Source organism: Diachasmimorpha longicaudata, chromosome 12 (assembly GCF_034640455.1).
Source record: "Diachasmimorpha longicaudata isolate KC_UGA_2023 chromosome 12, iyDiaLong2, whole genome shotgun sequence".
Lineage (NCBI taxonomy): Eukaryota > Metazoa > Arthropoda > Insecta > Hymenoptera > Braconidae > Diachasmimorpha > Diachasmimorpha longicaudata.
The window spans coordinates 6,538,402-6,549,655 of record NC_087236.1 but is presented as its reverse complement, the minus strand read 5'-3'; the positions used below and the strand labels follow the sequence as shown (position 1 = coordinate 6,549,655).

Sequence of the window (11,254 nt, the reverse complement as noted above, 5' to 3'; positions counted from 1 at the left end):
AGGAAGCCTTGAAATAACTGAATTAAGGGGACTAAAATGTGATGATGAGGGGAAATGAAAAAGAAAAAAAAAAACGTAATATCGGATTTGCGGTGAGATAGGCCAGGTATAAAAGCCAATGATAGTGTTTAAAAAAAGTCGGTTAGGTGCGGGAGTGGGCCATCAGTGCACAGGCGATTACTCTATCGAGCATGCTGAACGACAGCCTGCACTGGGAAGCCAGGATACTTCCAGCCGGTCCGCCACGTCTACTGGCTTGGAATGTACCTCCTGAGGAGTTGATTCACATACCAGAGCATTGGCTGGCCTATCCCGAACCAAAACCCGCATTTCATTATCTTCTGGCTCTTGTATACATAGGATTTACTTTTGTTTCACTCCTGGGCAATGGTCTTGTCATATGGATATTTGGTGTGTAAGTATTATTTCATTAAAATATTAAGAATAATTTTTCCATCCACAGTAGTGAAATTTTTAATTATTATTTCAGTGCAAAATCACTGCGAACCCCATCAAATATGTTTGTGATAAACCTGGCATTCTGCGATTTTATGATGATGTTGAAAACTCCCATTTTCATTTACAACTCCTATCACAATGGCTTTGCTCTTGGTAATCTTGGATGCCAAATTTTTGGTGTTATGGGAACACTGTCAGGAATTGGCGCAGCGATTACAAATGCAGCTATAGCATTCGACCGATACAGGCAATTTTTTAATTTTAATAGTGAGAAAAAAATTGATTTTGTTCTCAGCGTTATTATGATTTAAAGAAAAAATTCGGATTTTAGGACAATTGCACGACCCCTGGATGGAAAACTATCCAAGGGCCATGTGCTATTATTCATCGTACTCATTTGGGTTTATGTGATACCCTGGGCTCTCATGCCAGTCATGGGTGTATGGGGAAGATTCGCCCCAGAAGGATTTCTCACAACCTGCACCTTCGATTACCTCACAGACACGGCTGAGACCCGTTACTTTGTTGGAACAATCTTTACATTTTCATATGTTATACCAATGTTGCTCATTATTTTTTATTATAGCCAAATTGTCAGTCACGTAGTGAATCATGAGAAGAGCCTTCGGGAGCAGGCGAAAAAAATGAATGTCGAGAGTCTCAGGAGTAATGCCAATACTCATGCACAATCGGCCGAGATACGAATAGCCAAGGTAAAATTAACTAAGAATACCTAGAAGAGAATCAATCACTATCACATTGCCAATGACCCTTTGCAGGCTGCAATTACTATTTGCTTTCTATTCGTCGCTTCGTGGACGCCATATGGAGTGATGGCCATGATTGGTGCATTTGGCAACAAGAGTCTCTTGACCCCAGGTGTAACAATGATTCCCGCGTGCACTTGTAAATTTGTGGCATGTCTAGACCCGTATGTTTACGCCATAAGTCATCCAAAATACAGGTAACCTACCCAACCGAGTGAATTTTCAATTGAAACGACACATTAAAAAAACAGAATGAAAAAATATTGCATTCTGGGGCTGTGATAAAATGTTATTCCCCTAGATTGGAGCTTCAAAAACGTTTACCTTGGTTGGACCTTCAGGAAGCACCACCACCATCAGACACAGCGAGCAGCACCACAGAAGTAGTGAATTCACCCAATTGAACGAATACGAATCAACCATTATGTCGATTGATTGAATCCCAATTTTGATTTTTAATGTTCACTCGATCAATTGTAATAAAGAATTTCCTGGCAATATTTACTGGTTGTAGAAAAGATTGTAGTTAACTTAGTTTTTTTTATATGTATACATCTATACAAAATTAATTAATATTTTTTTTCTTTAAATCTGGAGTTGTTTGAGGGTATGATCATTGAGATCAACCTTGACTTTGTCTTTTTTGCCTAGTTTTATTATTTTCGAGGCTATTGGAGATGGCGTCGAGATTGTCGCTTGCATTCCTGGGTCCTTGCTTCTTAGATTCACCAACTCTTGGTCAATAATTTTGATACTGTCAGTGCTCTTCCTCTTCAGAGCATGGGAATTCCCCTGGAAAACGAATCAAATAATTGACAATGAATTTAAAACACCAGAAAAACTGAGAGAAAAAATATTGAACTCACTTTCTTTTTGGTGTCCTCTTTGTTTATCCCCTTACTTTTCAACGACGATTTTTTCACCACTTTGAATACATTCTTCGTCTTCGCCTGCGCCATTTTGTTTTTCCCCATTATCACCTACAATTTCACCACTATCAGTTCTCATTCGTTTAACCGCCGGTTCCTCGAGTCTTTCACCCTTCATAATTTCTCCAGTCAGATAAAACGACACCCTCATCATTTCTTTATTCGGTGCGACATTCCTAACATACTGAATTGCCCTAAGCGATGACAGCGAAAGATCAGTGCCAATATGCTGTTCAACGAGTTCTTTCGCCAACACCTTGACATTCTCACTCTTGCCCGCTTTAACAAAGCAGTACACATGAACGAGAGGGGGAAGTCTCACGATCAATTTGATTTCCTCATCGTTGGCCCAATTCCGAAAGACATCAAGAAACTCCACTGCTAGAGCTGGAAGGTTCATGGCGATGTGTACAGGTCGATACAGATTATTACGCCTTCGATCCAACAAATGTCTTTTAACGTCTTCCCTCAGAAAGTCCCTACCGTCTTTATTGAAAGCGCTCAAGCCCTGGACTTTGTTGTCTTGGGCATTGACTTTCAGCCATTTGTAGGACTCTGGATTGAGATCGTTCGCCAGTACCGTGACGCCCTTTCGTGCTGCAGGCACCGCGAAAGGGCCAACCCCGGCAAAGACGTCATAAAGGACATCACGCGGATTCATGTACTCCAGGAGTCTTGCGTGTTCAGTACTCAATCGCGAATTCCAGTAGACTTTGGCAAAATCCAAAGTGAATTGACAGCCATTTTCTTTGACTGTTGTCACTGTGTCGCCCTCGCCAGCGAGTATTTCCATTGAGAAATTTCGGAATTCCGTGTCAATGTTGTTTAGTTTATTAACAACGACTTTTGCCTGAACTACGAAGTCTAGGTAAACCTCGCCAATTAATCGTTTGAAGGGTAGTTGATTCTCCCGGAGGTTTACGTGAACAATGTGGCCGATTTTTGTGAAGGAACTGGGAACTCCAATGTCCTCGGGAATGACAGCACCGAGGATGGTCTCCGCGGTCCAATTTTCATAATTAATAGTGATTTTTCTCTTGCCAATTGCGTGAAAGTAGTTTGACAAAAAAGTTCGTTTTCTTTCGCTCAGATCCTCCATTCTCTCCACCATCTCAGGGTTGAGGTAAACGATCAAACTGTCGTCCACTTTTTGTACAGATTTCCAACGTCTCAGTTTCAATAGAAATTTTTTAATGATCGGCATTATCTCATCTTGATTTATGTTTTTTAATTCCAAACAGGGAACCTCAAGGACACGCGTGAATTTATCACGATCGAGGGTCGTCATTCCCTTGACGGAAGCCGGTGGAGACAGTGAAAAGACCATTGTAGAACAATAGAGTCGGAGGTATGATATTAGAATTGATGAGGGTTTCCAACCCATCAGACAATGTCAATCACAATCTCCTTATTAGTACACTATTTATATTGAAATAATGCTGTAATGAACCCTGCAATTATTCAAAATTATGTCACATCATGCACTGCTATTATTTATTGTATTGTTGTTACTAATGAATAGATCAATTAACAATGTCTGACGTGTTGAGTTTAATCTACCATCATGCTACATAGCCTCAAATTTATTGACAATTAGTGGACGAGTGTCCGACAAAATTAATTGATTATTACAATTGAGGTTAGGGCGTCCAGATATTCGTAGAAATAACAACAACATCGATTAAATTTAGAGGAGAAAAGACAAGACAAAAAAATGGAATTTTCACAAGTATTTCTCCAAATATCCTGACCCCTGCACCTCAAGTAATGCCCATGGACATGAACAATATTAATTGGAAATAATGTTCATTACTGTTTACAATAATTATCGAAAAACACTTACCTGTCTTACACTGCGAATCCACTGAAACTTTCACGTGTAAGTTTGAGGTTAGAAAGTGGCTCCGCCCACTCAATGGGTTTCGAACCAATGGAAATTTCCCATAGCACGGCTGCGCAAAAAAACGCGTATGCGCAGTATTCTACAGATGATAATAACGCGACTGTCGGTATGTACGATCGTGTACTCCCTCGTTAAGAATGAAACGTAAAAATGTGACGAAAAATTGCCGGTGATAAATAATAAAGGTAAGACAAGTGCTACAGTTTGCGACACTCGTGATTTTGACGTATTATTATCGTGATAATGTTGCATACGTGCTGTTCAGCTATTGTATCGTGGAGAAATGTAAATAAACCGTTGATTAGGTGACTGATTATTCATTAATCACGCATATTGAGGAGGAAATATGTTTGTGGACAGATACACTGGTCAATTGGTAATCCAAAGGTATGTGCAATTGTATATTCAACTACACCTGCCTTTACACCTGGAATTCATCGATACGTGAGGAACCGTATGTGTCTCCTTGACGCTTGAACTCGCGACAATCATTATTTTTTTAAAATCATTAATCTGTGCTTGCGTTTGGCTTGTTTGGTGATGATGCCACTAGGCCTTTGAGATTTATCCAGTTTTGCTCCGTAATCACGAGCTTATCAATGTGTTTTTTCGAATGCTCTGGAGTTGTTTTGATAATAAATTTTTTTTCGGATTCTTGGGGGGATATTGATAGTGGTGTTGGTGATGAGGGGATTTATCAGGACTTGACCCAGTATTTTTTATGAGGAATTAATTTGTTTTGAGGAGAATTTATGTTTTTAGTGAACCAAATCAAATGCCCCAAGAGATATTTTTCCAGAAAAAAATTTTTTCTAATAAATAAAGGAAATGAAAATTTTTCAAAGTTAGCCCATGGATGCCCAGCCCCTTTAAATAACAATAATCTTTAAAATTCATTGTTTCCCAGATGAATTTGGTGATATACAGTGGACTTGGAGGCTCTGTGATTCTCCTGATAGCCCTATTCGGTTTAGGAACAGTAATTAAAATAATTCTCTGCCTCCTCGTCGTAATCTTAGGAACATTAATTTGTATATATCGAAAATATGCGCCAACCCTCGAGGAAAATATCAAACTTAACCGAGAAAACTTACTCAAGAAGACTGAAAAACTGCAGCGTACTATTGATGAACTCTCAAAGTCCAAAGTCACCTTTACCCTGGATAAGCGTGTCACAGGTAGTCCAATAATTGACGAGTCCCTCCAGGAGATCCTGGACTTCGTTCTCCGTGACTACGTGGAGCCTTGGTACAGCGTTCTAACCAATGACGACGAGTTTCCCCGTTCAGTCCGTGACACAGCTCAAAAAATCGCCATCAACATCGCGAATCGTGTGAAGGACGTGGACTGGATTCCTTACTTGACGACTCGTCTAGTCGATGATGCAGCATCCCACATGCGTCTGTACCGCCAGGCACGTGCAAAGATGAAACCGCCGAAGGCTCCGAAGACGAGCTCGAGCAACTCCAGTGGCACCCCAAAGCGTTCCCCAAGTCACAGGCGAAACAAGAGCGAGACGGACATCTCCTGGTACTCCCAGTCAAAATTTTACATTCCAAATTTGACGTCGTTGACGGAGCCCCTGGACTGCCGCGATGAGGATGACCTCGAGAATATCTTTTTTGACTTGGAAGTTCAAATGGAAAACAGCCTGATCAGTCGTGATTTGGTCTGTACGAACGAGGAGCAGGAGCTAACCTTCCTGCGAGAATTGTCCGAGATTCTATTGTATTTACTCCTCCCAAAGACCGACTTCGACTGTCTGACAGTGAGATTCATCCTCCGGGAGCTCCTGGTGAACGCCATAATCATCCCCCTGCTGAACCTCTTCTCGGATCCGGATTACATCAATCAGGCTTGCATATGGCTGTGCACCAAAGACTCAACGCTCCCCAGCGACGTATTCCTAACGATAATAAGGATAACAGACAGCCTGGAGGAGCTGACTGCCACCAAGAACATCGTCTGCAGCGAGATTGCACACCTGAGGTCTAAGGATTCCGGGGGTGATGATGATCTGACCGTCAAACAGCAGTTAAACAGTCTCCTGTACGTGAAGAAGATCCTTGAGACGAGGATAGTCGGCATGCAGGATGGTCTTGACAACGAGGCTGATGGCGTTGGTGTACCACCAGACTGGAATCGTCTCCTCGTTCCTGGCCACAAACTCGTCAACTTACCCCTCGACGAATTACTTAAGAACAACATTGCATTGAGCTATTTCATCGACTACATGACGAGCGTCAACGCAGAGGCTTATCTGTACTTCTACTTAAATATTTATGGCTGGAGGGTGTCGGCTGAACAGCAGATATCGGACATCGAGCTGCAGAAGCTCCACACGGGTGGTCAGCCGAATCAGTCCAAGAGGAAGAATGTTAATCTTGAGAATTTAAAAGAGGCTGCTCTAAAAATCCATCAGCAATATCTCGGCGATAAAGCTGTCAGTCGACTTCAATTGGATGATAACCTGGTGAAGAATTTACTGGTGAGGATCAAGGTGGAGGCTGTCAAGGAGACTTGGTTCGATGAGCTGCAGAGTTGCTGCCATGAGAAACTGAAGAACGAGGATAGGTTTGTTGGGAATTTTGTTTCTATCACGATTTTTCAATTTACAGTTTTTTCCCTGGAATTTTCTGTACAATTTTCCAAAAAATTAAAATCCCTGCAGGTTCCTTCCTTCCTTCAAGCGTTCCATGTCTTACGTCAAACTGCTGGCTGAATTGGATCTCCTGAAGGAGGATGATAGCAAGTCATTGGATGGTATCAGCCTGTCAAGCATGAACAACGAGTTGGATCCGATGGATGAGCTCCCCGGGAATGATCATGTCAAAAACTCCTGTGGTGACAGTGTAAAATCCAACTCCAATTCCTCAGCCAGTTTGACGAGCATGGAGCGGGAAAGTGCGGCTTACGACGAGACCGACGCTGACGGCAACTGCAAGAGGCCCTTCGACGTCGAGGGGAGAATCCTCGAGGGCAAGGAGGCGTCCTTCTATCTTGAAGGCCATGCCGAGCAGATAATCAAACTCGATGACACAGCCTGCGATCAGAATGCCATCAAGAAGCTCCAGCAGGGGAGGTTCGAGATCACAGCGGAGATCATTGAGACCGGGGTCGTTAGTGACAGGGGTAAGACTTATGGAATTTACGCTGTTGCTGTCGCCAAGATCTACGACTCTGGCTACAAGGAAAAGTGGCACATCTACCGGAGATACTCCGACTTCCACGATCTCCATCAGAAGATCAAGGAGAAGTACTACGACCTGGCGAAGCTACCCTTTCCGGCGAAGAAAGCCTTCCACAACGTGGAGAGAACTGTCCTGGAGAGAAGAATGGCGATGCTGAATGCATGGCTCTGCAAGCTTACGAAGCCCACCATCACTGATGGACATATGGGCCTGCAGAACATGCTGCTGGCCTTCTTGGAGCAAGGGGAGTACGACAAGGGAGTCACTGGGGGGCAAATTTCCAGAACCATTGACACACTGGTGAACCCCTTGAAAACCTCCATGAAGAGTGTGACACAGGCTGTCAAGACTATGCCTGATAATATGCTCAGCACTGTCGATGGGGTCATGGATAATATCAGCAAGTTCTTTGGGAACTCTAGGAAGAACAGTGTTCTCTATGAGAGCGTCAAGGTCGGGGCGGGAATCGATGCTGAGACCGATGACAATATTCCGTTAAGAATTATTCTTCTCCTGATGGACGAAGTGTTCGATCTCAAGGTCAGGAATCAGTGGCTGAGGAGGAGAATCGTCACACTCTTAAGGCAGATCATCAGGACGATGTTTGGGGATATTGTGAACAGGAGAATCGTTGAATATGTCTCACTACTGACGAGCCCTAAAAATGTTGCTACTTATCTGAAGTTGTTCAAGTGAGTTCTGTTCATTTGTCTTTCAATTATTGGAATTTTGTGGGCCTTGTCACCTCTCAATAATTTTTTTCACTTCAGACAAAGCCAGTGGCCGAATGGGGCCAGAGCAGAGGCTAGACCTCCACGAGACAACGAGACGAAAAATCGAACTCGCGTTGCAGCTAAAATCGCCCTCCTCTCTTGCCTCTCAGACGAATTGAAACATATCATTGGTAGTGAAACTACACGATGTGGACTATTACGTGTTTTTGAATTATTTCAACGTCCCGTACTCAACAGAAGACTGCTCTATGTTCTGCTAGAAGGTATTATTGAGAATTTATTCCCCCAGAACGACTTAGTTACCATCATTAGAAAATTATACTCAGTATCGCCGAGGGTCAAGAGCAAAAAGACGAACTCTTGACAGGAGCTTTATCAGCAGAGACGATCTAGTGATATGTCTTGATCGTGTGGGAAAGCAAAATGATGACATTGATTCGGATTTGTTGTAGATATTTCATTCTAAGTATTATATTTTTTTATTTAAATATTATTTCATGTGCTTTTCTTCTTCCAATGTTCGTAGATTTCGGTTTCAAATTATGGCTTCAGCAAAAATATTTCTCGATTTTTTTTCTTCATTCATAATTCGAGAGATATAATTTGAGCTAAAAACTTGAAACGAAATCGAAAGAAAATTCGAAGGACATTCAGGCACAATCCAACTACTGTTATAAATACCGTTATATCCAGATTAATGTCATTATTTAAATTTTTCGATCGAAATAACTTAAATTTTAATCTTTGACTAACGGCCAATTTTTACTGTTTAAAATTGGTGAATGAAAAAAATGAATCTCAAGGCGATGCATTATTAACTAAAATCAATTTCTGGGAATTGTTTTTGAGCCTGAGAGAGATTAAATACATTTTGTGACTTATATGGCAGCCAAAAATTCTAGAGCTAAAAATTCTGATAGCTAAATTTTCACTGCTGAATTCAATGGCATCTGGAATGGAATTGCGTATGAACTCAGCAATTTGGAGGCAACTAAAATTAAAAATGACTAATGAGGGAACAAAACGAAAGTTCAAAATCGCTTTCTATTTAAAATTTCATGTAATCATCAGCAGCTTTCGTTGAAATCGTAAACTAGTGGACTATTTATCGTGGCCAAAAAGATATTGTAGATTAAAGATTCAACTGATTGCCTATAATTCAAACAATGTGATTAAAGCATGTTCAAGCATTCCATTAAACCATACACTGACGAGAGAAGAGTTATCCTCTTAATAAATTTCTCAGTGAACTCACAACCGAATTTATGACTCCAGTCACTGACTCAACTAACGTCTATTTTCTGCATATTTTACGTGTGAAAATCAGTTAATCTCGATCCAAATGTTACTCCGCACTTTTGGATGTATTCATTTATTGGTGATAGTCTTCAGATCTTATAGATAAATTATAAATCCTGCATCATGTGAATGATTAACGTAAAGGATGATGAGTGCAGGGGTTTGCACGACTGACTTACTTTACCTATTATTCACTCGACTATTGTAAGTAAATAAAATTATTGAATTGTATATCAATGTCGTATGTATAAAATGTTACAGCTTATATAAAGTGTTTACATAAAAAATAAATGGAAAAAAAATCTTTATACAACATGAAGGATGAGTGATTGGATGTTGAATTGCCTTTAATTAGTTTTTAATTTTCCCCTCGTCAACAGATCAAATGTCAACACAAACATTTTTCATTTCCGACTTTCTCCAAATTATAAATGACATTTCACTTGATCAATTCTTCAGTATATCATTGTTTAATAGTTTTTGCGACACCCTTGCCCTTTCTTATCATTTTCTACAACCAATTATGAGTTGTAATTAACCCAAAAAGTTTTGCAAATTCCATAAACAATACTGAACTCATAAAGCCTAATCCTAATATCACCAACAATTGAATCATCCAAAATTGCTCAACCACACCATAAATAAAGAACTCCCCTCCCCTCTCCTGAATGTGAAAAATAATAGAAAACAGTTGGAGTCGCAAAGACAAAGGGGGCCTTATTACTCGATCATTGAGAGTTTTAGCCCCCCTTGTGCATGAAAAAGCGTAGAAAAAAAACAAAAAGCCAGCCTCCCACCCTTTACACCAATCTTCATCCACCGGTGGAAGGACGTGTGGAACAAGAGGATCGACAATCCTCTGTTTTGTAACGCGCAGGAGTGCTTCGCCAAATGGGGCGGTAGAGAGAGAGGGCGGATGGGCATTGTGCTGAAGAGAATCAAATGTGCGTGAGGTACGTGAAGGGGATTCTGGGGAAGCCGGGGGCCTTGCAGAGTGCTGAGAATATCACGAAAAATGAGGGGGAGCGCGTCACGTTTTTACAGACAAAAATTATTTTTCTTCATTCGGATTATTTTTTTTCTTTAAAAATAAATTAATGACAAGATCCCAGGGAAATTGTCTTTGTATTATAGCGCCCTTTGTGCCAAACCCGAAAATGTTTTCCGCACTAGTGCCTGAAATCCCCATTACCCTGCGCAATCCAATATCTTCCCCAGCGAGTGCACCTCCGGGATTGACGGATAATCCCATTTCCACCAAAAGTGATCGCTAATCTGATAAAATATCCTGTCTCCTGGGTAGAACCAGAGGGGGGAGAAGTCTCCCCGACATCTCCAGAACCCCATCATGCTCCCCTCCCTAGTTTTAAACAACAAAACCCCAGGAACACACCCCACCGCATCTCCACCCCCGTACAAATCGTCATATTGCAGTGTGGAAAACAAATTATTTAATCCCAACTGAACGCTTGACAAAAAATCCTGGAAACTTCCAGGTAATTCGACCGAAAATGCTGGCATTTTTTGACAAAATTCACCAGCACCGAATCAATGCCCTTGAAATGTGTCCATAAGACCGGAAAAAGACCCTAGGTCTTGGTAATGGTGTGAGGGGTGCTTACCTTGACGTTCTGACCATCCCCTGGCCGATCCTTCGGTCGCCCAGAAAGTTGAGGTTATGTACGGGGGGGTAGAAGCTCCTCAATGGCGGCGCAAAAACAGATCATGGAATCGGCCATGTCAGCCCCCGAAAACTCACCAAAAGCCCTGGAAATCAGCGGCTGGAGATCCCTCCAGTGTGTTCCACTCCTGCACAAACCAGAGAAAATCGATATGCATGATTCACGCGAGCGTGAGCTCAGTGGAAAAAAAAAAGGACCGGGGGAGTGAGAGAGAAATGAGAATAAAGGAACGCTCGACTAGAGAGGGGGTTGCTGAAGGGGGGAAAAAGGCGGGCCACTTCTTCTCCCCT

At 41.7% G+C, this 11,254-nt stretch overlaps 3 protein-coding genes across 4 annotated transcripts; 2 read left to right on the top strand and 1 right to left on the bottom strand.

The window, feature by feature from the left end:
- Positions 1-126: 126 nt before the first annotated feature.
- On the top strand, positions 127-1,726 carry LOC135167937 (opsin, ultraviolet-sensitive). Its single transcript, XM_064131671.1, has 5 exons — positions 127-415; positions 491-706; positions 791-1,172; positions 1,239-1,423; positions 1,528-1,726. The coding sequence occupies exons 1-5, from the start codon at positions 192-194 to the stop codon at positions 1,628-1,630; spliced, it is 1,110 nt and encodes a 369-aa protein (XP_063987741.1). The 5' UTR covers positions 127-191; the 3' UTR covers positions 1,631-1,726.
- On the bottom strand, positions 1,535-4,093 carry LOC135167934 (tRNA (guanine(37)-N1)-methyltransferase). The gene is made up of 3 exons (XM_064131666.1): positions 3,999-4,093; positions 2,093-3,606; positions 1,535-2,018 (listed from the first exon to the last, which is right to left on the bottom strand). Exon 2 carries the CDS (start codon positions 3,537-3,539, stop codon positions 2,124-2,126), a length of 1,416 nt encoding a protein of 471 aa, XP_063987736.1. The 5' UTR covers positions 3,540-3,606; positions 3,999-4,093; the 3' UTR covers positions 1,535-2,018; positions 2,093-2,123.
- A 90-nt stretch (positions 4,094-4,183) lies between these two features.
- LOC135167917 (sorting nexin-13-like) lies at positions 4,184-9,594 on the top strand. Of its 2 annotated transcripts, none has more exons than XM_064131635.1 (4): positions 4,184-4,243; positions 4,966-6,632; positions 6,730-7,941; positions 8,020-9,594. In XM_064131635.1, exons 2-4 carry the CDS (start codon positions 4,966-4,968, stop codon positions 8,345-8,347), a joined length of 3,207 nt encoding a protein of 1,068 aa, XP_063987705.1. In that variant the 5' UTR covers positions 4,184-4,243; the 3' UTR covers positions 8,348-9,594. The 2 variants fall into 2 exon arrangements, with proteins under 2 accessions (XP_063987705.1, XP_063987704.1); XM_064131634.1 differs by lacking the exon at positions 4,184-4,243 and adding an exon at positions 4,250-4,445.
- The last annotated feature ends 1,660 nt before the right edge of the window (positions 9,595-11,254 follow it).